Here is a 27,520-nt window from a genome sequence, read left to right as displayed (position 1 = left end):
TATAAAGAACAGTGACGTGACACCCAAAGCTGTCCTATTAAAAAACACACACACACACAAAGGCTCGCAGTTATATCTTTGTAGTGACCCTCCATTCATTTCTATGGGGGAAAACCCTAATCCCAACATGACGACCTCCCCCCTAGTGGGGACCTGAAGATGTCACCCCCAACGTCAAAACAGGTTTTTTTGGTCCCGACCACATAATATCAATATAATCCACAAACAGACAGACTCTCTAGAAACCACTTCTGGCCCACAACAGATACAAGAACCTTTATTTTATTTTGTGTGTAAAGCCACAGAGACTGCACTGTTTTGCAATAATCTTAAACCGATAAAATGTTTCACATCATCATAGTCATACTTAAAAAAAAAAAAAAGAGTGATGTTTTCCAAAAGACATCTGAGGACTATGCAAGCGTTTCCCTTTCATTTCATGTCACTTTTTACTTACAGGTGCCAGGTCTTTAAACTGGGAATACAAATAAAGTTCCTTTATTTGCACAGTGTGGCAGAAAAAAAATTTATAGAGTCCCTTTTTGTAATTTTATATACTGTATAAACACACAAACGTTTATGGATCAAATTTTATGAAATATGGACTACCCTGTATCATACAACTGAGGTAGTGGAGACATTCTGGTTTCTCATCAATTTGAAATGGGGGGGCTAGGGGTAAAACGCAAGGATTAAAAAAAAAGAGAAAAAAAGCCTAAAAAAAACAAATATACTACATGGCAAATACAGGTCAGAGGCATTGAATCTTTCATATGTGGCATTTGAATTAGTGTTCAACATGGTTCTTCGCGCTGTAAATAAGAAGCAATTCGCGAATATTCATACAGCACTTCCACAGACACGATGGCCCAGGATATTCCCACTGAAACTATAACAAACACCCACACGATAACGGCCATTGTGATTCCCCTCATGCAAGCACACCAGAAACCCCTGCGCTAACCCTATCCCTCCCAAAAGAAGGTCTGAGGCAGGTGTCCAGTCTTCTGGGGGATGACACAGCTGCCGATGATATTCAGACCTGCAGTGCCTGGCGTGCAAAGATTCCTTAATAGTAAGCGGAGTTTGGCACTGCGCTGGAGTGTAAAGGGGACAGGATGTCTACCAAATACATGCAAAATGAAGGGTGGATGGGGAAAATGCATGCACATTAAGGGGCTGGGTAGGACAGGGAATATTTAAAAAACTAAGGTAAGGGAGTGTACTTAGAATGTGTGGATGACAGGTGGGTAGGTCCTCAAAAAAATCAAGGACAAGTGCAGATATGTAGATTTTAGATTTCAGCAGATTTCAGATAAGCAAACTAATCAAGCTCCGATTGTCTCATTCTGCAGAGGAGCAGTGGCAGGACGAAGGGGCACCAGCGGCAACCCGCTACCCTGTCTGTCCATCCCACATTCCCTGGAAGGTGATTCCTGAGCTGAGTGGTCACAGTGAGAGGTGAGGCTTCCTGCCAGGGGTTCCAGCCCTCAGCTGAAGAACCTGCGGTAGACAAACTGGCCTATGAGCACCACGGCCAGCAGGGCCATCATGTAGTTCACGTAGACATTGTCCAGATCGAGAGCAGCAACCTAGGACAGAGGAGAACAGATTACTAAAAAGCCATCTTGGAGCACCGATGTGTGCCAGCCGCTAACTTTGGTGGTGCCATTACCCAGCCCCCCTGCTGAGCGATCCACTGGGCGATGCGGTTCCTCAGGAGGTAGTCGCCAATAAAGCGCGAGATGCTGGACAGGAAGCCAGTGATGCCCTGCTGGAAGACGTGCAGCGCCATGCGGTAGCCGAAGCTGAGCAGTGCGATCACACGGCCCCAGTTTATCCCAGAATCAAACAGGCTGGGGAGACAGTGAGAGACATTCAGGCAGACCACAGGGGGGAGGGGAGGGGGATTATAGTACTGTTGCTTGGTATGAAACGTGATAATTCAATTCTGTGTCATTTAACAACAAATTTACTGCAATTACTAATAATTTTCCCCCTCCAAGTTGCTCAGCAGTAATGCACAAATAAATGCTTAATTAATCAATAAGCAAAATCTGCCAAGGTAGCCTTGTGGGATTGTTAAACTCACTGTATACCAACAGAGAATGAGTTAGGTTCAAGTTACACCAGCGTCTACAAAACTGACAGCACTATCACTCAGAGCACATAAAAATGCCAAACTGGTCTAACGGTGTCACATATACAGTGAATTGCTCGACGTTAAAGTTTTTTCAAAGCGGAGCCACTCATGCTGCCTCCTCCTTTTCACCCGAACATTTACCTGCACCTTCATCCCAACTAGAGCAGGGGAAGCATAAGAAAGGAGACAGAAGATGGTCAGAACAGAGGTTGCATTAAATGGAAGGACAAAAGTGAGATTAGAGAACTGTAAAAGGAGTGTAGCCATAAAGACTGAGTGAATGACAGTGTGATTACAGAGAGTTGCAAGGGATTTCTGCAATAAAGGGGACAGACCTAGCATATGGTTAAGGGGGATTTTTGCAGGTTTCATATCCTAAGATCAGTTCTAGGCAAATTCATATTGCACTCAATGGTGAAATGGCTCACAACATGGCCCCTGTTCATATCAGACATGAGTATCACCAGTACACCAAGAACTTTTCGCAGTACCTGTTGGCAATCTTGCAGAAGTAGTCGTAGGCATTTTCAGGCGTCAGGGAAAGCTGGGACAGCATGCCCGAGAAGTCATACCGCCTGTTGATGTCGTCACCAATGATGGCCAGCTGCTGGCCCACACGGCACATGGGACTGCAGGGAAAGACATGTCATTTGTTAATTGACATTGATTCTGGCTACATTAACACTATACCAGAGGTCATTGACCCCTGTGTAGAGTCAATTCGCTTTCCAACAGAAAGGATTCCAATTGGCTCCAACAGTTTACTATGAGATATAATATAATATAATCTAGAATGTGACAACATCTGTTAAATAAGAAACAAAGGAGACATACAAGTGAAGATCAGAGAGCAATGTTACTGGGGTTATGGACTGCGCAGTAATTACATATGGAACCACAAATGGATAAGCAATGGCTGCTTTAGTCATATCACAAGCTTGTCAGTCTTTTGCCATTGTCACACATCACTGGAATAGTCATTCAAGCGGTATAAGCATTTTTCTTATTAGTTAAGGGGAGCCACACTGAACACCTTAACTACCTGCTCTCATCTGGCTGCAATGCTATGATCTCTGGGTTGAGTGTAGACTGCTCGCCCTGCTCCATCTCCTGGTGGTAACGGTACCGCACGTAGCTGCAAAACACCGCCTCCGATTCCTGCACCACCTCTTCCTCTGGGAAAAATCAAAAATACACAATTTCAAATGATACAAGGTCAGACTTCAGCCCTACACCTCAACACACCCAGAATCCATCAAATCCATCTTGGGCAACGCATAGCAAAGAAATGCTACTGTAGCTAATCTGAAAATTTTATGCATACAATATAAATGTGTGTGGCTGAGAGGGTCGCAGTTGTCCCTGGCAGTGGACTTTTGTGTGTATGCAGAAACTGTACACTTTCCATGTCATATGACTTTCCTCCATGCAATCCAAATATTTTTAGATAAACTAACTGGCATCTATAAATTATCCATGGTGCATGACTAAGTGCAGGGCTGCAGTAGGAGCACAGATACCCCGGCAGAATCACGGGGCCCAACACTTCATAGAAGCCAAAAAATATTTGCAAAAATTGGATGGGAAAGCCCTAGATTACATTCTGCCAAGGGCCCAGAATTTAAAGCTACACACTAGTGTGTATGTGCATATATATGTGACCTGCGATGGTCAGGTAACCATCAGGAATTAATTGGAAACCAGAAATATTACCAGAACTGCACCAGAACTCAAAAGCTAAAATAAGTTCTAGAGGGATTTAAAATTACACCTGCTTGGAGCAAAACCAGTGCAAATAGGGTACAAGCTCAACAAGTAGCAACAACGGTAAATCCAACCCTGCACACCCCCATTATACCTGCCACCTATTTGATTAGGGACTCTGTAAATATTCTGAATTAAGTAAAATCACAAAGCACACCATACAGTCAATGTTAGTTTCACATGCGATTTCTCAGCTAGCTCCAGCAGCATGCTAATAGCACAGTCTCCTGCCGTCCTTCATTTAGGGCAGAGAAAAGACTCTGACATCAGGGCAAAGCTCTTACCTGGATCTGTGTGCAACTCATCTTGACTGGGATGTTTCCGATTGGGCTTCAAGGGGTCTTCTCTACCCCCTGTTGCCATGACGCCACCAAATCAGGTGTCCCCTGTAAAGCACAGATTAATAATCAAATAAGAAGACATGGGTCTAAATATTTACGGAATTTTAGAATAGTGATACTTTGCTAATAGCCATGGAGAAATTCTCTTCACTTTGCCCCATTTTGTTCTCATTACAAATGACAAGCTTAAGGGTCACAGCGAAACAACAGTCACCTTGTAACACTCAGGGAACTGGGGGTTAAGGGCCATGCTCAAGACTCCATAGATATGTGACTATTCTACCCAGGTCAGGCTCAAACCGGTGACCTCCCGGTAATAGACAGAGGCTTAGTCCCCTGAGCCTCACACTGAACACTTTATTTCGGTACAATGTATGTTCGCAAGCACACAAGTAACCCTGGACAGCATGGAGGTATGACAGGGTAGCACTGGCACCTCACTCCAGTGAGTTCTGGGTTTGATTCTCACTGTGTTGTTCAAATACATGTAGATCTGCATAACATGTGGATGCTGCCCGGTCATGCGGCCTATGCTTCTTGGGGAAGGCTTCGGACACCTGCCAGTGATATGCCACTGGAAGGTGAGTGGGTGAACAAACACCATTTCTAAAGCTTTCCTATCCCTTATAAAGAGCGTGTGTTCATGAATGTATGGTTTTGACACACATATAACCATAATACTAGTTACCCAATGAATAATTTTTAGATTTGTGTTTAAGCCTTTAAATATGACAGATATTTATATAATACAGTAATCAATAGAGATTGGAGAATTTCTCTTTACAAACTTAAGGTACGAGAAACAATTTGCTTAACAGACCAGAGCCACTTAGTCAAATTCACGGAACATTCATTTGTTCACAGTACAGCCCACAGTGACATACTATATATTTCACAGACATTACTACATAATTCCATGCAACACTTTCGCCGGCATTCTTTACAATATTACCGTTTAATGTTGTCAATACTGTTCATTCATGTCTAAATGTCTATATCAGATAAATATGTATACTGTGCTACTGTTAACATGCACTTTGTTTTGGGATTAACATAGTATCTATCGACAGTACAAAACTGTTCTAGGATTTAAGATTTAAAAGCATTTTTAAAAATCCCATAAGCCTACTTCGCCATAGCGACCATTGCAGCGACGCTAAATGTTACATCATCACAAGCCCAATATTCAGCAGAAGGGTTTTCCTCATTCATAACGACATGATGGCGACATTATATCAGACACTCTACAAGGGATGTGTTATTCAGTGAGGGCTACCACAGAGTTTATGATATATTAACTCAATAAAACAATTTCTGTGGCTAATCAAGCATCCGAATAACATGACCGACCCTGGCACCATGGGCGTCGTTAGGTCAGATCAAAGTATTTTATCCCCAATGCCAATTTTCCTTCAAAAAAAAAAAAACCTCAAGCTCAACTTGATTCGGCCTCTGATTTTATATATATATATATATATATATATATATATATATATATATATATATATATATATATATATAGCTAGAAACGCCCCTGACTGGCACAGAAATATTGGCGACCATCCACAGGGGCAGCTGCAATGGCCACAAAGCATACTTTACATAGTCCAGCTTTGTAATTTTCTAAAGCTAGAACTTTACCACAGGTTTGACATTCATTTAACAGGCCTAACTTCAACCGTCTCATCCCTCCGACACACCCCTCACTTGACAACCATTGCCACTGGCTGCCAGCTAAACAATCGGCCTCCGCCGGGTGCCGTTTTTCGGCATGCCGTACCACGTACACGGCTCCGTTACCAGCACCCACTCCATACTGCAAATATCAAAAAAGACGCCGACTTCAGAGAAGGTGTATGTGGAGGCATCGTGGCGGGACTCCGGTGGTGTCATACGGGTACCTCCACTTAACATTCCCATCATAAAGGAATCGTCAAGACAAACTCGGCTATACTTGACGTCTAGCAGATGTGGAAATTGTTCTCAACCAACTTCCCAAATTTCTGTAAACATGCAAAGACTAACATCAAACTTGGGGATAAAATTCATTAAGACCTCCAAAAGTAAAAGGAAAAGACGCTACGTAGACGACTGACCCTCTGAGGCTGAAATCCATGAAACGCGATCGGATACAAAATTGGACATTAAACGTGTTATTAAGATACACAATGTCTAGTTGGGCAAACGGAATAGACACACGCCGGTACTTCGTGGGACCCATAACGCCATAGTACCGGATATTTGAATGATCGACGTGAAACAAGCCATATTGACTCCACCTGAAAAAACACAGACATTTTTGTTTTAATATGGCTTGAACATTTACGATTTATCGTTGTCAGAGCAATCAGACTCGTCTTCGTCTTGAACATACACCACACGAGGCCTAATTTGTTGATTCTCGGGGAAACGAGAACCCGTTTCATTTTTCACATAGAAAAAAATGTAAAAGCAATCAAAAGTAACTAATTAGGGGGCTACATACTTTTCCTACAGTTGTCTAACCAACTAACTGAATGACTGGAAAACACTAGCCACAAATCAATGACTAGGTTTAAGCTCCTATCTAGTTCCGTACGACCACAATGGAAAAAAAATCTAAATTGCTATAAAACACTTAATAGTTAATAAGAAAGGCGAGAGCGTCGGGAAGTTTGCGGCCGGGGGGCGGCCGTTTCCTCGTTCAACGCGAGCGGCTACAAGCAAAGGCTTCCCGGGAGAAATTCCACTGTCCTGCCCGCTTTCAATCGGATACAACTTTAGCAACAAGTAACAACTGAAAGCAAACACACTTACCCACTCTGTGCTATCAGTTCCAAACAGACTTTATGGTATAGTTTAAAAGAAATACCAATTATAAAATAAAACCATAAAACAATTATTTTACAGCTTTATTTTGAACTACAAAATAAAAAGTATCAACGAAGACTCTTCCTTTACACCCGTACACTACCAGCCTCTGATCCAGTCGCCTCCCGCTTTCCTTCCACTTCCGCGTCCCGCCCCGATAAAACTAAACGCCAATGATGTGCATGATGCGCACCCAATCGGGGGTCAGAAATGCAAGTAAAAATAGACCAATCTTGCTAAAGGTCAAATGGTTTCCAAAACTACAATTGTACTACGTAACAATAAAGTAATATCTAATATAGTTTAATGCAGCAACTCTTAAATCGCCCTTTAATTACGTTAGCTGGAGTTTAATATAAGACGCTTGCGAGACTAAAGTAGTCGGTGAAACCAACGGCAATCCAGTGATACCTGGAGGTGGGGTGCGATCTAATTTATAGTAAGTGTTTAAATTGCTTTTCCCACTCTCCTAGAGAACTTTCTCTGAGATCTCGCGTACTCCAAACATTGTAGAGTGCTAAAAACCCGATCCTTACTGACCCCCGGCCCAAGTTTGAGCATTAAAGTTGTTTCTCGTTTGTATTTATCAGCCTCACCCAAGAAGTGACCCTGATCATAATGACGTAAAACCATGTAGTGATAGCGTACTTTTTCAGAGCTTAGCAACTCGCATGTACCCGAAGACAGCTATTATTTCTGGAATTTTACATAAAAGTATGTTATATATAGGCCTACGTTATTTAGCCATATATAGATATAATTTTCAATTAGCCTATTTAATCGCTAGTTTATAACTGCCGAAAAAATATTTATTGAATATTAGGCCTACTGATTTCGTTAGTTACCTATTTCTGTTGGTTAATGTGTACAAATAAGCCATATAAAATAAAACTGCCGCGTCACAAAAGTTTGAGCAATATCTGACCTGTAGCGTGCAAGGATAATATGCAGAATGTTACGGTATTCATCCGGTGCAGTAGGTGGCAGCATCGCATGTCAAGTACGCTATTAACGAGAATATCAACGTCGAAGAAGGTAAAGAAGCGTGTGCAGGGGTCGCTCTCGTCGTGTACGCGATAAAGATGAGTGGAGCAGCCAAGAAGGCAGCGGGATCGTCTGGTATCATGGAGTGGGTTACTTCAACGTATCGGTTCGCCATGGACAGGAATGATTTTAGAAGGTAAATTTAAAATACAGTTTGCTTCGCCGAAGAGCGCAATGTCTGTTTATCTTAGGATATTACAACATCAACAGTATTACACCATCTCTAGGTTTTTAATCAACCTTATTATTTGAGAAAACAGAGTTTGCGGCCACATTAACAGTTCATCAGGTTTTGTTACATTTTCCGAACTTGTTAAATCTGATTCTCTTGTCTACCTTTAGGAGACTAGGTCACGTTTTAGGTCAGTAATGTAGTAATACAGACGGGTGCAGTATGGGCCTGGATACCTTGGCAGATTCTGGAGGCCCGTGAAATTAAATTAGCAGGGGGTACAAGGTGACATTTTGAATTGTGGAAGTTTTACAGACCTGCTTTTGTATTGTTCTGCTAGGATGTCAACAGACAACTGCCTGCTTAAAATTTCAATTTCAACTGCTGGACTGTCTACTACCCTGTTTTTGAGATGTTCATTAGGTGTTTGTGTGATGTTACTCTAGCAGCCATTGTCTGTGAATTTGTCTGTCTTTTGCATTTTGGAATTTTTGCCACTACTTTTTTTTTTTTTAAATTTAAGTTGTATCCTTGTGGACCATACAGAAATGTTCATCAAATAACAGTATAAAATGTTTGTTTGCCTTACAGGAACCTCCTCGTGAATCTGGGCCTCTTTGCTGCAGGTGTCTGGGTTGCTAGGAACTTATCAGACTTTGATTTAATGTCCCCCCAGTCTGTCTCCTAAAAAAAGCATCTTCCATAATCCTCATGAGGTATAGTGCCATGCGAAGATCTTTCACTTTTGGAAATTCACTCAAGTAAAATCTCACAATAGTAGGAGTATATGATGGTGGTGAAGATTATCCTCAGTCTTCCTATTATTCCTTTATTATGTAGTCATTCTTTGTCCTTTATACTTTTAAGCAAACATTTGTAACAGTATTCATGTAACTGGTAACAAGGTTGTAATCGAGCATTTAGTAAAATCTTAAGAATCAAATATTCCAGCTCTCCTATAATATAGTCTTTGTAAGCGTCTTCCTGATTAGAAATAAGTACCACTGAACGATTACTGCAATAGAATATGACTCCTGTCATTTATTGCTGTATAAGCAAATACCCAAACATCCTGATACTACCCTGACTGTGTGAACTGACATGTCTGGCTATTTAGAAAAGAGTGACGCTCCTCCATCAAATGTCGCATCTCCAGGTGTCCGTGACCAAAACGCTGTAGATTCCTGGCTTGGATCTCCTTGGAGGCTCTGACATGCTGAGAGAGTCCATCTGCAATAAATGACATTTGTGGAAACTTATCTGTTCTCTCCCATGAATATTGTTTGACTCGTTTGATTAATCTGAATCACATTGCAATGTACTACACACTCCAAGCATTACACGAGAATGTACTTGGACAGAGGTATAAAGGTGAGTCTTTTGGTTGAATGCCATTTGACAGCACAGAATGTGTCAGTTATAAAACATGAATCGGCTATGATATACATTGGTCACAAAGCTTACTGACAGGAGTAAGATATTTGTTAGTTTCACAGAAGTTACAGCTTTAGAAATTACAGCTGATTTGAAACATCACCAGTGTGCCCAATCTCAGAAAAAATGCAGTCTTTTCTTTATGCAGTCTTCTCTCTAGGCAATGAATTATCCTGCTGCTCGGTAAGTTTCAGGTAAGGGAAAATGTACTGCTACAACACATTGTCATGCCCAGCACATGATGAAACACCTTAGGATCCTGGTTGGCAACCTCCCCCCCAGTCCGACGTGGTCCAGTCCCACCCTCCAGTAATGGCCATCCATTTGCTGCAGCCAGGTCTTATGTGGACATCCCCTTGGCCTTTTCCAGCCGTTTGGGTACTCAGCAATGAGGATCCTGTGAGCCAAATCACCTACCGTTAAACGTGCCACATGGTCATAGGGCCATTACTGACGCTCCCTCATAATATGGGAAACGAACCTCCTCCGGGATTCCTCCAGCAAGCACTCATCCGACACAAAGTCAAACCAGCGGTATCCAAGCATTCTCTGGAGACAGTGCCAGTGGGGTCCAGTCTTCATCTCAGGTCACTGGTTGAAATTTTTATTATTTTGCTGCCCCCTATATATTTACACTACCCGTTTAAAAGGAAGTGGGCTCATTATTGGTTAAACTGAAAAGGCAATATTTTAAGGGATCCAGTGCGAAGTTGTAGTTTTATCTTATATTTACTGCACTTCATGTATTGGCCAAAAACTAGAACTCGAAAATATGTCCGTAAATGCGGCATTAATTACGAGTTAATACAGAGAATTTCTAAATAAAGTATTTCAAACCGAAACTAAGGAGTCCAGGAAGTAGGACTTTGGAAACTCCAGGTTGCTGGCAAAATCGGTGAGTAATTGTACTTTTTTTTTTCAACGATGTATGGGATTGCTTAATTGTTTTAAATGCGATCGCATTACGCATTTTAATATGAATTATAGAAACCGCTAGTAAGACACAGCACACTCGATTTGACTACCGTTAAGCGAGAAAACGGAAACTTCATTAGACCTGAAGAAAAATACTTGGCTATATTTGTTTGAAGTTGGGATGAGGTTATGTTTATCTTAGAAGAGTTTTCTTAAGGTAATGTAATCTATGATAAGCATTACTAGGATTTACTAAAGTTACGTTTTGTCCATTTGAACCACAACACCAGTTACAGAGGGAAATCATGACTCTTCTCAAAACCTTTCATTATCCGTGTTAAAGTGTAACACACATTATAAGCGATAAACCTGAATTGTTCACTAATATGATTTGTTCAGTTCGCTCAATGCATGTTTAACAAAGTACTGTTTACAATTCTATTACATTTACTTTTAATTAATTTCAATTCCCACCTCCTGCTCTGCTTGCGGAATTTGCATGTTCTTCCTTCCCGAAGTCCAAAGACATGCTATTTAGGTGAATCGGTGTCTCTAAGTTTCTTGTAGTGTGAGTCATATAATGGTTATACTTGGGTCAAATATACAAATACAAAGAGCAAATATGGGAAGGCAAGTGACCCTCATTCAACCTGTAATTTTTAGTGATCAACTCCTGTGTTTTTGGGAATGAAGTGAGAATATATCCAAAAAGGTCACACCAGGTGAAGATGGGGCTGTAATGGGACACATCATACTGATACACCATACCCCCCCCCCCCCCCCGAAATGGCATCTATTGAAAAGCTTCTCTCTTTTTACTAATCGCCAGCTGATATTTTTGCATCCCATATAGTCACAGTAGCTTATGTCAGCAGTCCTGCCCTCACAATAAAATATTTTGCATTTATACATTTAGAATTCAATTTGCCATTTATAAACGTGAAATTGGACCAAAGCTAGTGTTCATGAGTACTAGTGTGTATGCGTGTCTTTCTTCCACATGGGCTAGTCTTAATCCATCTGATCTCAGGCTCTCTTCTGTATGTTCCCAGGCCTGTGGTCCAAACTGCGTTAGACGTCGGACTTTGACTCCCCATGGAATGTATCAAAGGTGAAAAGGTATTTAAAGAAGCATTTTTCTTACATTGTAATAATATTACCCCTTGACTGCTTATTAGTCTGTTTCCTTAGAATTTGGATGAGTTAAGCTGTGCTGTTTTATAAGTGAGGTCTTGCTAATGCTTTGTAATCATGGCATGGATTTCTTTAGAATACAAATCCAGAACTGTCTTATTTTGTTGCCTCACAGACATAAATGTATCTATTTAAAACAGACGCTATCATCTGTGCCACCTCCTTATCGTAATAGCAGTGTATCCTCTTCTTACTAACTAGTCCTTAGAGGAGTGCATATGAGTGAGACCTCCCTCACGGGTGCATGTGAGTGAGACCTCCCTCACGGGTGCATGTGAGTGAGACCTCCCTCACGGGTGCATGCGAGTGAGACCTCCCTCACGGGTGCATGCGAGTGAGACCTCCCTCATGGGTGCATGTGCACATGAGCATACTTGCTCCCGCGTGCCTTCATGCACACATTCCAGTACCTGCTCACCTGTCTTTCTTCCCCCAGTGCTCCCTCCCCCAGCTCCTGCTTCACTGCTTGGAAGAATGTACCGAGGCGGAGCTGAAGCGCTTCAAGTGGCATCTCGTCCAACTCAAGCTGGACGACTTCGCTCCCATTTCCAGGAGTCGCCTGGAAAAGATGGACATGTTGGACCTGGTTGATGGGATGTTGATGACTTACTGCCCGGAGGGGGCTCTGAAGGTGGTGCTACACATCTTAAAGAACATGCAGCAGAATGAGCTGGGTCGCAGGCTTCAGAGGGAATCATCACTACGTAACTATGTTTTCCTGTATAAACATAAACATCACAGCAAAAGTTGCACTAAATATCCCTTTGCCTAGACACAAACACATACATGACAATACATATGTGACCCTCCAGCACAAAACCATCCGGAAGTCGCCACCTATCGACTGCCAGAGAAACTCCAAACTAATGCAGATGCTCTTTTCCGCCGTGTTTAGTCATTCTCCATATAACGAACCTAATTATATTTCTTTCGATAACTATTCAACGTAATCCTGTGTACGCGGGCACGTTAGAATCGCTCGGGAAAATCTGTACATCTCCATGCGACTTTCGTACGGTTTCGTGGGTCACATATATAAAACAAAACAAATGTTGCTGAAAAGTAAATTCTTGTCTCGACTCTGGTCACCTGCTTTGAATTTGACACTTTGTGCATTTCTATCCACAAAATGCAGTCACATGTCTGCTCCCTTTGCCAGCCAGCCAACACCAGCCCTGCTTTTTCCTTTCACTCATTAGCACATGTATCTCCCTCCAGTCCTCTGCCAGCGTTGCCCAGACCAGAGCATGGAGTCGGGGGATTGTAGTAGTGACTCGGAGGACAGTGTCTACCTGGATGCAGAGGAAGGAAACGCTGTTTCGGAAGTTGCGTGGGGGCAAGGTGTTTCTGAGGAGAGGGAGGAGCAGGGTCCTGTCACTGCCACGAGTCTCTCTGGGGAGCAGGAGGAGGATGTCTGTCCAAAACATGAGGATGGGTGTGCTGCTTCCCAGACCAGTATCTCTGAGGTGCGGGAGGAAGGTGCTACTGCTGAGAAAGAAGCAAAGAGGCTTCTTATTGTCACAAGTGAATGTGGGACACAAGAGGATCTTCTCCAACAGCGGGAGGAAGAGAGACCTACCTTGATCACAAGTCACTCTGCGGTGCAGAAGGAGGCTCTCATACCAGTCACAGGGGAGTGTGGGAAACCAGAGGAAGGAGGTGCTACCTCTGCCTCCCACAGTGCAAGCTGTGGTGCATCATCAGAAGGATTGGGGGGTGCTGGACCTGCACAGCATGATCCCTCTGAGGCGGGTGGGGTCGTCATTCTTCAGAATGAGAGGTAAGAGGACATGCATCCAGGTTACTGGTGGACCTTGTGTACTTGTCAGACAACCTGGAGTATGAGGACCCCTAGAGCTGAGCCGCTCACATTAAAGCATCTGTGCCTGGCTTTTCAGTGCCCACAGATCAAGGAAGCCGAGCACAGCTTTAGAGCTGCTGGCCGTGGATCTCACATTCAAGGTGAAGCCGCATTTCAGTTTCTCTGAGTAACTCCTCCATAAGCAAGCGTATTCTTTTGTGTCCCCTGTTCTCTTTGGCAGACAAAGCAAACCTCCCCTTTTCCATTCCAGATGGTGAATCAAACTCTGCAGAAGCTGGTGTACAAGGAGCTGGAACGCTTCAAGAAGCGCATGTTTCGCAATTACCCAGAACTCTTTGAGCAGCAGCAGGACCAAAATGTACAAGATGTTGTTAAGGCATTAATGCAGGGTACCAACAAGCATGAGGCTCTCAATATCGTCCTTCAGAACTTGAGGGCCATCGGCCAGGAAGAGCTTGCCAATTCCCTTGAGAAGGGTGAGTATTCAAGCTAAGTCATTTATATAATACAAAAGTGTGTCTAAAATCCATTTGAAGCTAAGGGAGTGTTCAAAATTCCCTGTAAAGTTGGGATATTTTCCAAAATGCAAAAACAAAAAAAAAACTGTGATTTATTAATTCATGTGAATTTTTTTTTCACTGACAAAAGCACAAAGAAAAGATTGCAAATATTTCGACTGACTTTGTAAACATGCAAAGTTAGATTTTGATACCTGCAATACACTCAAAACAAAATTTGGGATGGAGTTAAAATAAGGTTTAAAATAAGTTTTCAGAATATTCAAGTAATACCAGTTAGGAAGATTCCACAAGAAGTAGGAAGTAGCAAATGAGTAGGCTAATTGGTGGCAGGATTAGGTATCAAGATTGGGCCTAAAAGTAACACCACCCACCAACGGCCTCCTTGTGCCAAAAGTCATGAGAGAATTGTTAGTCAGCTCAAAAGGAACACAAGATTGTACAGAATTTAGGTCTTTCAAAATATACAGTACATAATACTGTGATTATTGACGTCGGCCTTTGAAAAAGATTAAGGAATTTATGAGATTTCTCAGTGCATAGAAGGAAAGGTCTGAAACCACTGTTGAATGTTCATGACCTTTAAGCCCCCAAGAAGCCGTCATGCTGTGATGTATTGCCACGTGGGCTTGGAAGCACTTCGGAAAACCGTTGTTGCTTAATACAGTCCGAGGCTGCATTCAGAAATGCAACCTGAAACTGCATTATGCAAGGAGGAAGTCATATATCAACTTCAGAAATGCCATCGAGTTCTCTGGGTCCAAGGCCTTTCTCGGATAGACCAAAAGACAGTTGAACCGCATGCTGTAGTCCACGTCTCAGCTGGTTTTCAGGAAAATTAGATGGCGAGAACTTATCAGTGAAAGGTACAAAAGCCGGAGTCTGTGATGTATGGGGGTGATCGGTGCCCACAGCATGGGTGTACTACATGTATGTGAAGGTACCATTGATGCGGAGGCATATATTGGGATTTTAGAGAGACATACGTTACCATGTTGCCAGGCCTTATTCTGTATCGGCTACAACCACGTGACTCGTAGACACAGAGTCCGTATGCTCGACGCAGATCTGTCTCCTATTGAAAATGTCTGGTGCATCCTGAAGACCACAGACTGTTGAACAACTGAAGCCTTTTATCAAGCAAGAATGGGCAAAAATTCCAATAGCAAAACTGCAGCGATCCGTATCCTCAATTCCCAAATGACTGAAAAGTGTAATTGAAAGGAAAGGTGATAACACAATGGTAAACAGGCCTCTGTCCCAACTTTTGTTGTGTGTGTTGTAGGCATCAAATTCTAACTTTTATATTTACAAAATACTATTCAGTTTGTCAATAAAGATACTGACAATCTTTTCTTTGTAATTTTGTTCTCATGAATCGCATCCCAACTTTAATGGAAATGGGATTTGTACAGTCATGTGCCACATAACATTTTGATTAATGTTGGACCTCGTAGACAATGGTGGTCCCATAAGATTATACAGAAAAATTGCAGTCACCTAGTGATGTTGTAGCAAAATGCATTAGTCACGTGTTTGTGGTTAATGTGTTACTGTACTTTTGATCATTATTTTAGAGCGTACTTTCTACTAAAAAAAAAGTGTACTATGTGGTAGACTCCACACCATGATGCCTGCACAATAGTGAAAACACCGAAAGACACATTTCTCAGAATGTATCGGCGTCGTTAAGCACAGCGGGACTGTAAATATTTGAAAATACCCATGGAACACTGAGGGAAAGCTTACAACAGTATTATGTTAATTTACCAATATATGCAGCATTCTAGATTTAAACACGGCATCATGGCCTGTCATAAATTAAGAATAGCAATATAAACATTAGCCTGGTAGTTGGCTTATCAAATTTTATAAAATGTTATCACCAAACTAATTAAATACCACGTGGAAAAAAGCTGATAGTATTCAATTACACATTTTCAGAACACAGACTACAGGCAAATAAAACAGCATAATTTGTATTGATGCCCTAAATTAGCCTGGGCCAAGGATGATTGGACACTGCATTCTCTTTGTGGTATGTTGTATTACGTTACATGAGGAATATTTGATCTAATATTTGATATTTTGACTGGTCTTCTACAGTACATTGTTAGGCAATTCTTTACATTTTTTTGTTACAGAGGCTGCTCTCCAAAAATTCCAAGACGAGCTTCTGTTTAAGCTGAAGAGAGAATTCAGACGTATCTTTTAAGGAAGAACATCAGAAGGGGTTCATCTTGAAACTATGAAGAAAGCGTCTGAATTTTTTTAATAAATAAAAGTATCAAATACTATAAAGTTATTGAAAGGCAATTTCTTTTTCACAAAATACTAAATGTAAATGATAAAATGTGAATGTAAATAAATCAATTTTATATTATTAAAGTAAGAAAAACAGAAAATGGACAGTTACACACCAGTCCCAAGTCTGACACGCTAAGCAGCTGCTTGTTTGTCAGTTATCTATGTGCCATTCGCTTGTTAATCTGAAATCTTTATTGTCTAGATTCTATTTAAAAGAGCATGCCACTCTTTGTATCATTATGTTATGTCTATAGTGCAAAGGAGGAGATGCGTGATTACTGCTCATAATAAAATCCGTTAATAAGTTGGGTTTATGATTGTGTCTCAGTGTCTATTCCCCCACAGACTGACGCTGCATCCAGCATTTCCAGTACCTTGGATTTCCAGAGACAAGCTCCAAGCCCACAATGAAACTCCATTTAATCCAGACCAACCCTAATCTATTACGGGGCTAGCAGTGGCCCTTGGCTTTGTTTTGCTGATGTAATTTGGACCTTGTGAAAAATAACTGCGTACCCCTGGTTCAGCAATTAGCGAAACAACTGGATGGATTTTATTGTTCACAACATCATTATACAATATTGTTACAATACAACAATCAGTTTTGATTTAAGCAAAACTTCAGCAATTTTATTTATTTAGCGGATGATTTTGTCCAAAGCTACATATTGTGATAGCAGGTCAGACAGTGCAATTTATAATTAAGGGCTTTGCTCAAGTGCCCAGCGCTGAAATCACTCTGCCGGCCGTAGGTTTTAAACAGGTAACCTTCTGATCATGGACACAGAGTCGTGACCCATAAAAGCACCCCAAAAAAAGAGAAATTGGATCATATAAATATTTGTCTATGCTAAAGAACAGTCTGCCTTTTATATTGTGCACTAAGAATAAAGAGGAATACAGGCTCTGCTCTGGAGGGAAGACAGAGGTCAGCTAATACAAAACAGCATACTTCTGTCAATATCTACTGCACCAATCACAGAATGTCTGCTGTGTGTCCAACTCATTTCCAAACTCCCAATTATTCTGTTAATAATCATTTTCACACTGTCAGCAGGAACGATCAGCTGGGACCAAACGCACTTCTGTGTCATTTTCCAGACCCACATAGGGCTTCCTAGCTTCAGAGGGCCACATGAGGCAAGCAGACCCTGTCGGAGGAAATCACCAACTCATTAAAGGCTGATTGCTGGCTAAACTGGGCCCGCAGTCTATTGCACCAGGTGTCCAGGGCACTTTGAGTCTCTGACACCAGCTCCTCTGGGATGCTGAAGGAATACAGGCAGCAACGGCTGCCCCCGGCAACAGCCTCCCAGCATGCAGTCACACGAATCACTTGTAGAGGCACCATGCCCAAGCAGTTTTCAGCATTGTGGATCAGGTCAAACCAGTACACGGCAGGATAACCAAGAAGAATCCCAAACAGGGAGCAGAGGTTCCAGCTGGGGCAGGTTTGTGTATCAACTAAGCAGACCAGAGGGCCGTCTGACATCAATGTCCTGAGCCTGTCCAACACACCCCTCACAGCTGCCTCCATCCCGCTCAACCTGAAATCGGCTGTTGCTGGCTTACCATTTCCCCAAGACACGTCCATTAAGACAACAGCGTTTTGTCGCAGCAGCTCCTCCAGGTTCAGCATGCACACATCCAGGTTAATAATAATAACGTTACCGTCCATCACCAGAAGGTGCAGCGCTTTGCTCACACGGCCAGCCGCCTGGAGGCACCGTAAGTAGTGCTGTATCTGACTGGGCTCGGCGGAGTTCAGGTCGTACAGCAGCGCAGGTTTCAGACCAAGGTCCACGGCCTGTATCTGGGCGGCAAGGCTCCGACACTCGGACATCGACAGGCATTTTCTCTTTTTTCCCGAAGCCAAACACTGCCGCGCCGTGGACACGAAGAAGTCCGGTACCGCTGGCTGTGACATTGGCGACCGTTTCTTCATCAGAAAGAGTCTAAATGTTATAAAAGAAGCGTTCAACTAGGCTTCCGCGCGCGGTTGCAATGCACGTGTATTCAGTTCACGGGATACGCAGTGTAGTTAGACGAATAACAGTACTAAAGCTGAAAGTTGTGTTACTCTTGTCATGTCCGCATCATTGCAGCCGATGTAAACTTCATTTCCTTCGCTATTTCCGTACATCTTCGCACGTTACCTTGAGACTATAAAAACCATAGTGAATGAATAAAATGTTTCCCATGACATCTGGGCTTCTTACCGTGTTATTTCTGTTCACTTAAATGTGACTTTGCACTGAAAACAGCAAAATCTCGTCAATTACAACTGAAGAATAAAATTGTTTCAATAACCTATCAATTAGGGTGCAACAATACGGACTGATTTTAATAAACCATAGCCAACGTCATAATAAAAATACATCTCCTAACTTCGCTGTAATCGTCTTGGAAACTTGCAAATTACTTGTTTAATTATACCAGAACAGGAATGTTAAACTCTCATTGATTTGTCAATACGCTGGCAATAAAGTACATTCTTCTTTGACGGTTTATATAGGAGAAGTTGCAATGCTTCCCCCTGCTGTATCGGGGGTGAACTGCAACAAAAACCGAAGTGGACCTTCGCCTGTGTTTTTTTGTCCTTTATAAAGTTAATCAGGATCTACAGAGACTTTTTTTTAAAAAAAAAGATAAACATTTGCGAGATCTCGCGAAACATTAATAACTGTGCTGTGTCTGTTTGAAATACAAAGGATGCCATTTTTTGGGCTTGTTATCGAATAATAAGTATAAATGTAAACGATACAGACATATCCAGTTAAGTGTGCTTTAAGCATTAAACTTTGGGGGACAATGCACATCATGTAACTTTCATATTATGTGTTCTTATACGCATTTATTTGAGTGCCAGGTGAAAGCGTCTGCGTACCGAGGTGAAGGCGTCTGCGTGCCCAGGACAAAGCGTCTGCGTGACCAGGTGAGTGACGCATTTCTTTTGTTAAATGTAAAAGCATTAACTGAAGATAAACTGATAAATTACTAGCATGCATACTTTTTTTTGAAGACCTATTCTAAAAATTCAGATTTTAATCAATAGTGAGAGAAACTTTGGGGGATGATGGCAAAAATATCAAAGTGATGTAACCATTAAAACTTTGTACCAAATATTTAAAGTTGTTTTAAAGTGGTGAAATTCTCAAACACCCTTTCAACTACTCTGGGATAGTCTTGCATTGTAACGATTTAATAGGAAATAAAATTGTTTTGAATATTATAATTAATTTGGGAAAACATGCTAGGAGGGAGGGGCGGCATGGTGGTGCAGTGGTTAGCACTGTTGCCTCACACCTCTGAGACCCGGGTTTGAGTCTCTGCCTGGGTCACGTGTGTGGAGTTTGCATGTTCTCCCCATGTCATTGTGGGGTTTCCTCCGGGTACTCCGGTTTCCCCACACAGTCCAAAAACATGCTGAGTTGCTAAAGTGAGAGTGAATGGTGTGTGAGTGTGCCCTGCAATCCTGGGTTGTTCCCTGCCTAGTTAAAAACAAAGACTACATTAGATTCTCTTTAAAATACTTAAAAAAAAATTATATATATATATATATATATATATATATATACACACACACACATGTTTATGTAAATTATCTGTCAATATATCTGTCGGTGCCCTGCGATGGACTGGCCCCCCATCCTGGGTTGTTCCCTGCCTTGTGCCCATTGCTTCCGGGATAGGCTCCGGACCCCCCGTGACCCAGTAGGATACGCGGTTTGGAAAATGGATGGATGGAAAACATGCTGCCTGAAATGTCATGGTGGTATAACCACCATTCAAGGAGCCATTTTGTTCATATTGTGCAAGAAGACCCTGTGACAGGAAATAATGTCACAGAGAGGAATCCCTGATGACCATAACTGCTGCATGCCAAGGTTGTCTTTAAGACATCAGATAAATTAGATATTTTTGGGGATAGTCAGGTATGCTTAGAATTACGTGTCAAATGTTATGACTCCAGGAAAAGTTTTTCAATTCATCATCATGATAATAATGAATATTTACTTTCAAAATTATGTTTGAAACATGGCCTTGGTGTGAGCGTTTCAAACATAATTTTGAAAGTAAATACTCATTTTTATATTAGGTCCATGATAATGCTTATCGAATTTGATTTCAAATTAAAATGTCAAATGTAAGCGGTTTCATCATTAGACTTATATTACCAGCCTTTTTGTTAGTGGCCAATTTCTCATATATCAGTAGTTTTTGGAGCTGATTAAGGATGTAATATAAACTAACATACTATGTGGAACGATTTTCAAGTGTTCAACGTTCTATGGGTGAACAGTGGCTGCTGAACAAGATCAACAGCCTTGGAAGACCTAAAATTCTGATAATTTAATGATAGGAGAAATGTTACTCAAAGATTCAAATTTGCATATGTAAAATGCAATTTTTTAAATGTCTGCTATTTTGCAATTAACTGTAATAGAACCAGTTTTCCCTTAATAGGTGCCACTTTTAACCAAGAAAAAGTGGCTCATCACAGAACACAAGTGAACACTGATCCTGTTGCAATTATCTTGCCAAAAGGCGTGAAAGGTAGTTTACACACACTCAGTTACAGACATATGGACAGACAGACAGACATTCACACAAACGCAAAGACACAGACAGAAACAAACAGACAAATAAACAGATGTGTTTTTACCCTGATTCATTGTTGCTGAAGTCATGAAGTCAAGACTGAAGTCATGATTCTCATCTGGAAAAGGGTGGTTGGTGATGAGTTAGGAATTTAAGTATCTCGTGACTGAAGAAGGGAGCGAGAGATGGACAGGTGGATCACTGCAGTGTCAGCAGTAATGTGGTGGCTGTACATTTGGGAGGTGCTCAAAGTAGGGCTGCTGCTTCTCTGCATCGGAAGGAACCATTAAGATGGTTCGCATCTGTCTAGGATGGGCAGCTCTCCAGGGAGGTATTTTGGGCATGTCCAATGGGGGGAGGCCCTTGGGGAGGTAGTAGCTGGTGAGAGGGAGGTCTGGGCACCCCTGCTTTGACCACTGCCCCCATGACTCAACCCCAGATAAGTGTCAGAAAGTAGATGGATGGATGGATGGATGAAATCATGGATGAATTATAAGACATGAATTCACAGTTCTTGTTGTTAGACGTTTGTTCTACATTGAAGAATAAAACCTTGTTGACTGTCATGTTTGATTTTCAGTTTCATTTTCTTCAACAAATAATGACCTTTGACTGTAGAAACACCATGGCTGAGTGGTGTAACTAGTTTGTTTCAACTGGCCTAACCAGTATTTTGCTGCAAAATATAATAACTAACACAAATGCAAATTTGATGCATGCTTTTAAAACAAGTTTGTAAAAGAGTTTGGAATTACTCATCTTGCGAACCTTTATTCTGACCTATATGATACAAAATTTCCACATTACACACACGGGCATCCCTGAAACAGGATTATTGTCCTTTTAGAAAATTGAGTAGGTAGAACTTGCAGTGAACAGCAGAGGGTCTAACTGGATCTATGCCTTTTTCAAACTGGTCTGGGCTCTCGATCATCTGCTCCTTCTGTATGCCACGCCCCCTCGTTAACCTCGTGTGAAATCCCCATGTCATCAGCTGTTTCGAGTTGTTTTTCATTAGTCTTGTGTATTTAAGTCCACGTAAGTTTCCCTGGTCCTGTCATTGAATTGTTGTGGTAATTCTGTCTGGCCTCTTCGTGTCCCACTTAAAACCCTTTTTACCCCAGTTTTCATCTCCTGCTTCCGCGGTTCGTGCCCGACGAGTCATAACAGGGAAACTTGGGAGTGTTTTTTTAGCTTGTTCTCCTGTATTTTGGTTCTTGAATCTGTATTGACATCCAAGATTTTGAATGTCTGGTTGATGATCACTGTATGAAAACCAGCTTTACTGGGGAACAGAACTGCCTGATAATCATTTTGGAGATCATAATTAATCAACTTTCATTTGCTATCGTACTCTTAGCAGCCTTCGCTGAATAGCTAAAAAGTAAAGAAGAAATCCCAAAATTTGAGGAAGTTCAGGGTTCCATGCTGAATATCTCTTAAAAGGTTTTTGTTTAATGGATGATTGGGTCTGTTGCTAAATACCCCATGCAGACATATATTCAGAATGGTTGCCGAATGTGGACGCTGACTATTCATAGAAGGGCATTTCAAGCTTAGAAGGTGAGTAGGGTTATATAAGGCTGATTCATTGGATTTAGCAAATGTTGTGCATGAAAGGACATGCGTAAGTCCCTGAATATCTTGTCCCTATTTAAATCTCTCAAGTTGTCTTTATCCTGAACTATGATAAAATATGAATTAGAAGAAACGTTATTGTCATATATACTTGACAGGTAACATAAGTGTATATTGTATTTAATTAAAAACAACAAAGACAACTAAAAAATAAAATTATGTTCACAGAATTTGGAATTAAACCTACCCAGAAAATAAATTGTTTTGGCAATAGTACACAAGAGGACAGTTTACTACAGATGATAACCTGATAATCTAAGACTATAATCCTTCTTTGTCTCGAGAACTTGATGCACCTTGAAGGCAGAAATAAATGTGCTGTATAAAATACTCTCTCAATCCATCCATCCATTTTCCAAACCGCTTAACCTACTGGGTCGCGAGGGGTCCGGAGCCTATCCTGGAAGCAATGGGCTTCAGGTAAAGAGCAATGCAGGATGGGGGGCCAGCCCATCGCAGGGCACATTCACACACCATTCACTCACACATGCACACCTACGGGCAATTTAGCAACTCCAATTAGCCTCAGCATGTTTTTGGACTGTGGGGGGAAACCAGAGTAACCCCACGAGGACATGGGAGAACATGCAAACTCCACACACACATGTGACCCAGGCGGAGACTCGAACCCGGGTCCCAGAGGTGTGAGGCAACAGTGCTAACCACTGCACCATCATGCATTTTTTTGGCCGTTGTACTTCAGCTGAGGTATTTACAGCACTAATGAACCACCCAGTGCTTTAGATATCTGAGCTCCTGGGTCAGGGGGTCACCAACCTTTTTGAAACTGAGAGCTACTTCACGGGTACCGAGCCATGCGAAGGGCTGCCAGTTTGACGACTCGTGTGCAGGTGACTCGTGGTTCTTTGGGCTGGTGACCCCTGTCATTTGGTACAATGCAAAGATCGCTGTTACTCACTTTCCAGGGCCATGCTGTCACCTCCAATTTCTAGTGTTTAAGGGTTAAACACACCTTTTCCTGGAGAAGTAGCATCTTTTCTCCTGAAAGAAACCTTCAGTGAGTTCACAAGTTAATATCTACACATTGAGGAACATGTGGGCTGAGGCACGTGAGAATTATAAGAGAATTCTACCTACTGGATGTTGACAGGTGGACCAAATATTTTGATGGAATTTTGGTTTGATGGCCGATATGACTGCAGTACCTTGCGAGACTGTGACCCAAAACTTCAGAATCTCTGAACTACAGCTGATATAGGGAATAGATTACGGCACAGCCTCAGGTGACGTTAACAGTAAACAATTCAGATGGGAATCGCCAGTGATGTGGCTATGGAAACAGGCTGCGTTAGTGTCAAGGGCTGTTGCACGCAGCTTGCTGATGAATCACCATAACTCCTGTTATTATCTCTCTGGAGGCTAATGGGTTCTGACAAGAGCTCAGATTTGTAATCTGGGATGAGCTAAAACCATATGCAGGGTTCTGGGTGCCAGTGGAAGAATTCAAGAAACGGGACAAGACATGCGATGAACTGTAGGTTTTGTTTGGTCCTTTTTTTAACTTCACAGCAAAACAAAAAGTTAAACAAAAGGATTCTCTGAAGGAATCTGGAGAGTCGCAAACTGAGGAGAAAAAGTGCATATCAAAATTTTGAGCAGTAGCCTTCGCAAATGTAGATTAGGCTGAATGCGACTTTAACAGTCACGATACTTCGCTGTTTCGGTATGGAACGATAATCAAATAAAATACCGTAGAAGAAGCTTGCAATGGGTCAGCGGGTGAGCGAGGACTCGAACGCGGACAAGGAGATCGATGTGGCCGAGCTGCAAGAGTGGTACAAGAAATTTGTAGTGGAGTGTCCCAGCGGCACATTGTTCATGCATGAGTTCAAGGGTTTCTTCGGTGTCTCAGACAATCAGGAAGCGGCCAGTTATATTGAAAACATGTTCCGTGCGTTTGATAAGAATGGGGTAAGTTGGCGCTGTCCTCCACCACGTAATTACGTTTTAGAAAGTAATATGGGAAATATGCAAATCTTTTCAAAGTATGCAAAAAAGCGTTCTTCAATTTCCCCATCTTCTGAACCACTCTAAACAAATCAATATAATAAAAGTAAATGAATTTAATTTTATGATACATCAACTACGGATAGGCTTACGAGGTTCGGTTAAATTTCTCAAGCAGTTCGTGATGTCATATTTAAAAACTACTTTTGTACTACCTTCAACATTTGAAAATGTCGCAATTAGAAGATTCTTTGTTTTTGTTCTGGCAACTGAATTATGCCTATAGCACTTAACTATGTATCTAATATTACCGTACAAATATTTACACGAAAGACTAAACCAAAGGCTGTTAATAATCTTACACTACCATTTTCTTGTACTTGTATCAAATGATAAGTGACGGTTTCCTTCTATTTCCTTTGCAGGACAACACCATTGATTTTCTGGAGTACGTGGCCGCGCTGAACCTGGTTCTGAGAGGGAAGCTGGAGCACAAGCTCAAGTGGACCTTCAAAATGTACGACAAGGACGGGAGCGGCTGCATCGACAAGACGGAGCTGCTAGAGATCGTGGAGGTAAAATCTGCGCGAAGACATTTGTCGTACCTATCAGTTCGCTCAACGTCTTGTGTTTCCGAGTCCATTTTCATCAAAAATTGCTTCAATACCGATGTTCTTGGTCTCTTTTGAAAACGCAGGTGTCTGTCCGTCTGTATGTCTGAATTTATACCTATTTTATTACTTTTACCATGCATGCATATTTGCGAGTACAGTTCTCGAAATGCAAATGCTGACCAGATAGCAGTATCTTTACTGTTCAATGTGCAAGTGAGTTTTAAAATATATATTTTTTTGTTTAGTTACAACGTTCAGTTATACAAAATACATTATCCTCATAGAATACAGGTACTTTATTAATTTCTAGGGGGAAATTCTCTTTGCCCCATCTTGCTCCCCATACAGGTGAGAGCAAGCTTGGGGGTCACAGCAAAGGGACAGCCACCTCGTGGCACCCAGGGAGCTGGGCAATCTCTCCATTAAGCTGTTTCTTGGTGTTCTGACTGTGCTGTGTTTTTGTGTCCTGTTTCTACATGTTATCCCTCTGTCATCCTAGCAGCGCTGACTCTATCCTTGTTGTTCTGGTTGTTTTTGCTGACTATCTGTTGTCATTCAGTCCATCTACCGGCTGAAAAAAGCATGTCATGGGGAGCTTGACGAGGAATGCAACCTGCTCACACCGGACCAGGTGGTGGACAGGATATTCGAACTTGTGGATGAGAATGGAGATGGTGAGGGAGACCTGCATGCTTTTCGTAGGATACAGAGATAGGCATTGTCTCTAATTTATGTATACCAGCATATTGCTATCATGGGGCATAAACCCATTCTGTAGAGGAGACAGTATAAAACTGGAAAGATCCTGTCCCTCTGGAAGTGTGTGCTGTCCCTCTTCAGGTGAACTATCTCTGGATGAGTTCATTGATGGTGCACGGCGGGACAAGTGGGTGATGAAGATGCTGCAGATGGACGTGAACCCTGGGGACTGGATCAGTGAGCACAGGCATCGGAGTGTCAACTACTGAACCCTCACTTCACCCCTCCCACCATCCCTTCAAAGATGTCAAAGTTATGTCAAATATGTTATGTCCCTTTAAAAAATATTTCTTAGGTGCACTAGCTAAATGCATCACAAACAGCAATCCCACCAGTGACTGTACATATTTAACGGCTTCCTTTTAAGACAGCAAGATGATCATCTTATATACCAATGACTATCCCGGGTCAGCCGTTGGAAGTCAGACAGATAGATCTTACTATATTATTATTCAACTCACCTTTGAGTAATTAAGTAATTAATTAATTGCAATGACTGTCTTCCACCTGCTTATCCAGTTCAGGGTTGCGGAGAAGCTAGAGTTTATTCCAAGAAGCATCAAGTAATGGTAGGAGACACCGGGGATGGGATGCCAGTTCTTGTAGGGAACATGCATTAAGGGAAATTTAGGAATACTAATTCAGCCAACACCGACATTCAAATATCATACAGACAGCAGCGGTAGGATTCGAACACCCACACCCAGGCAGAGCTACTCACTGAGCCATCGCACAACCCCTAATATAATTGATATAAAATTCTTTTGTTATTAATTTATTAAAATATTAATTTATTTGTGTTGTCTGGATGTAAAATTCACCCACTGTGCTCAAAGTGTGCGGCAGGCCAATAAGCAGATACTGTACTGATGAATGCTGCTGTAGCCAGACTGGCTGGTCATTAAGCCTGCATTCATACTAACAGACACTTGCCTGGTATCGGTCCCGGGTTCCTGTCTGTAAATATCAGAGGGATGTTAATCGATAATAAGAGGGGAACTATGGCACATAATATGTGCATCTGTGCTTTAAGTTGTGTTCCTTATTCTGGTCCAAATAATTTAATCTGATTATCAGATATGATCTGATGTTTTTAATAAAGATTAAGTACAAACCAGCTGAGATGACCTTCCTGTACTACATCTTAGAATTTTTCTGTAGTTTATGGGTTGTAGTTGCGGGAATGTCAGAAAGTGTAGAAATTATCCCGCCCTTAACATGTTTGTATTGCTTGTTGTTATATCTGTAAAATGCATATGCATTTTTAATAAATAAGACTCTGCATTGTTTTTTCTTTAAATGTGTATGCTTGCAAGTCAAAGCTTCCTGAGGGTAATGTTAAGTGACAGGCAAAGTCCTTGTAAACTACTTTAGCGGCATTGCCTAAGGATTCTTCAATATTTTTTTCCTGCATGAAGAAGAGACCTAAATAATT

The 27,520-nt window shown here is 41.7% G+C and overlaps 5 protein-coding genes and 1 long non-coding RNA gene across 10 annotated transcripts; 3 read left to right on the top strand and 3 right to left on the bottom strand.

Annotated features, from left to right (window-relative positions):
- Nucleotides 1-261: 261 nt before the first annotated feature.
- On the bottom strand, nt 262-8,076 carry LOC125745471 (bcl-2 homologous antagonist/killer-like). 3 transcript variants are annotated; one of them, XM_049018375.1, is made up of 6 exons: nt 8,024-8,076; nt 4,192-4,293; nt 3,186-3,318; nt 2,635-2,772; nt 1,676-1,856; nt 262-1,592 (listed from the first exon to the last, which is right to left on the bottom strand). In XM_049018375.1, exons 2-6 carry the CDS (start codon nt 4,268-4,270, stop codon nt 1,491-1,493), a joined length of 633 nt encoding a protein of 210 aa, XP_048874332.1. In that variant the 5' UTR covers nt 4,271-4,293; nt 8,024-8,076; the 3' UTR covers nt 262-1,490. The 3 variants fall into 3 exon arrangements, with proteins under 3 accessions (XP_048874332.1, XP_048874333.1, XP_048874331.1); XM_049018376.1 differs by lacking the exons at nt 1,676-1,856; nt 8,024-8,076 and adding exons at nt 2,285-2,301; nt 7,045-7,308; XM_049018374.1 differs by lacking the exon at nt 8,024-8,076 and adding an exon at nt 7,045-7,308.
- Nucleotides 7,396-9,573, top strand: tomm6 (translocase of outer mitochondrial membrane 6 homolog (yeast)). The gene is made up of 4 exons (XM_049018381.1): nt 7,396-7,537; nt 8,076-8,278; nt 8,906-9,030; nt 9,471-9,573. Exons 2-3 carry the CDS (start codon nt 8,181-8,183, stop codon nt 9,000-9,002), a joined length of 195 nt encoding a protein of 64 aa, XP_048874338.1. The 5' UTR covers nt 7,396-7,537; nt 8,076-8,180; the 3' UTR covers nt 9,003-9,030; nt 9,471-9,573.
- A 129-nt stretch (nt 9,574-9,702) lies between these two features.
- Nucleotides 9,703-16,810, top strand: LOC125745468 (uncharacterized). Of its 2 annotated transcripts, XM_049018368.1 has the most exons (7): nt 9,703-10,643; nt 11,716-11,782; nt 12,294-12,561; nt 13,076-13,637; nt 13,756-13,819; nt 13,930-14,155; nt 16,342-16,810. In XM_049018368.1, exons 2-7 carry the CDS (start codon nt 11,759-11,761, stop codon nt 16,410-16,412), a joined length of 1,215 nt encoding a protein of 404 aa, XP_048874325.1. In that variant the 5' UTR covers nt 9,703-10,643; nt 11,716-11,758; the 3' UTR covers nt 16,413-16,810. The 2 variants fall into 2 exon arrangements, with proteins under 2 accessions (XP_048874325.1, XP_048874327.1); XM_049018370.1 differs by lacking the exon at nt 9,703-10,643 and having other exon boundaries at nt 11,646-11,782.
- Nucleotides 11,776-13,267, bottom strand: LOC125745477 (uncharacterized). The gene is made up of 3 exons (XR_007398684.1): nt 13,150-13,267; nt 12,143-12,416; nt 11,776-12,086 (listed from the first exon to the last, which is right to left on the bottom strand). It is a non-coding gene; the product is annotated as an uncharacterized LOC125745477 (long non-coding RNA).
- A 224-nt stretch (nt 16,811-17,034) lies between the features above and the next one.
- Nucleotides 17,035-18,449, bottom strand: c6h1orf74 (chromosome 6 C1orf74 homolog). Its single transcript, XM_049018371.1, has one exon. It carries the CDS (start codon nt 18,447-18,449, stop codon nt 17,628-17,630), a length of 822 nt encoding a protein of 273 aa, XP_048874328.1. The 3' UTR covers nt 17,035-17,627.
- Nucleotides 18,450-18,998: 549 nt separating this feature from the next.
- guca1b (guanylate cyclase activator 1B) lies at nt 18,999-27,391 on the top strand. 2 transcript variants are annotated; one of them, XM_049018378.1, is made up of 4 exons: nt 18,999-19,439; nt 25,138-25,287; nt 25,886-26,000; nt 26,167-27,391. In XM_049018378.1, exons 1-4 carry the CDS (start codon nt 19,341-19,343, stop codon nt 26,292-26,294), a joined length of 492 nt encoding a protein of 163 aa, XP_048874335.1. In that variant the 5' UTR covers nt 18,999-19,340; the 3' UTR covers nt 26,295-27,391. The 2 variants fall into 2 exon arrangements, with proteins under 2 accessions (XP_048874335.1, XP_048874334.1); XM_049018377.1 differs by lacking the exon at nt 18,999-19,439 and adding an exon at nt 24,090-24,676.
- The last annotated feature ends 129 nt before the right edge of the window (nt 27,392-27,520 follow it).

The sequence above is a fragment of the Brienomyrus brachyistius genome, chromosome 6, assembly GCF_023856365.1.
Source record: "Brienomyrus brachyistius isolate T26 chromosome 6, BBRACH_0.4, whole genome shotgun sequence".
NCBI lineage: Eukaryota > Metazoa > Chordata > Actinopteri > Osteoglossiformes > Mormyridae > Brienomyrus > Brienomyrus brachyistius.
The sequence above is the reverse complement of the archived record's forward strand: the minus strand, read 5'-3'. Positions and strand labels throughout refer to the sequence as shown.

What these genes read in the sequence shown, in the direction of transcription:
- guca1b (XM_049018377.1), top strand. Translation starts at nt 24,473, where the DNA reads ATGGGTCAGCGGGTGAGCGAGGACTCGAACGCGGACAAGGAGATCGAT. An exon ending in GTGCGTTTGATAAGAATGGG is followed by an intron (nt 24,677 to 25,137) that starts GTAAGTTGGCGC and finishes TTTCCTTTGCAG; the next exon opens with GACAACACCATTGATTTTCT. An exon ending in TGTGGATGAGAATGGAGATG is followed by an intron (nt 26,001 to 26,166) that starts GTGAGGGAGACC and finishes GTCCCTCTTCAG; the next exon opens with GTGAACTATCTCTGGATGAG.
- c6h1orf74 (XM_049018371.1), bottom strand. Translation starts at nt 18,449, where the DNA reads ATGAAGAAACGGTCGCCAATGTCACAGCCAGCGGTACCGGACTTCTTC.
- tomm6 (XM_049018381.1), top strand. Translation starts at nt 8,181, where the DNA reads ATGAGTGGAGCAGCCAAGAAGGCAGCGGGATCGTCTGGTATCATGGAG. An exon ending in GACAGGAATGATTTTAGAAG is followed by an intron (nt 8,279 to 8,905) that starts GTAAATTTAAAA and finishes TTTGCCTTACAG; the next exon opens with GAACCTCCTCGTGAATCTGG.
- LOC125745468 (XM_049018368.1), top strand. Translation starts at nt 11,759, where the DNA reads ATGGAATGTATCAAAGGTGAAAAG. An exon ending in TCAGAGGGAATCATCACTAC is followed by an intron (nt 12,562 to 13,075) that starts GTAACTATGTTT and finishes ATCTCCCTCCAG; the next exon opens with TCCTCTGCCAGCGTTGCCCA. An exon ending in GTCATTCTTCAGAATGAGAG is followed by an intron (nt 13,638 to 13,755) that starts GTAAGAGGACAT and finishes CTGGCTTTTCAG; the next exon opens with TGCCCACAGATCAAGGAAGC.
- LOC125745471 (XM_049018375.1), bottom strand. Translation starts at nt 4,270, where the DNA reads ATGGCAACAGGGGGTAGAGAAGACCCCTTGAAGCCCAATCGGAAACAT. An exon ending in TTGCAGCCAGATGAGAGCAG is followed by an intron (nt 2,773 to 3,185) that starts GTAGTTAAGGTG and finishes CTTTCCCTGCAG; the next exon opens with TCCCATGTGCCGTGTGGGCC. An exon ending in TTCTGCAAGATTGCCAACAG is followed by an intron (nt 1,857 to 2,634) that starts GTACTGCGAAAA and finishes CTGTCTCCCCAG; the next exon opens with CCTGTTTGATTCTGGGATAA.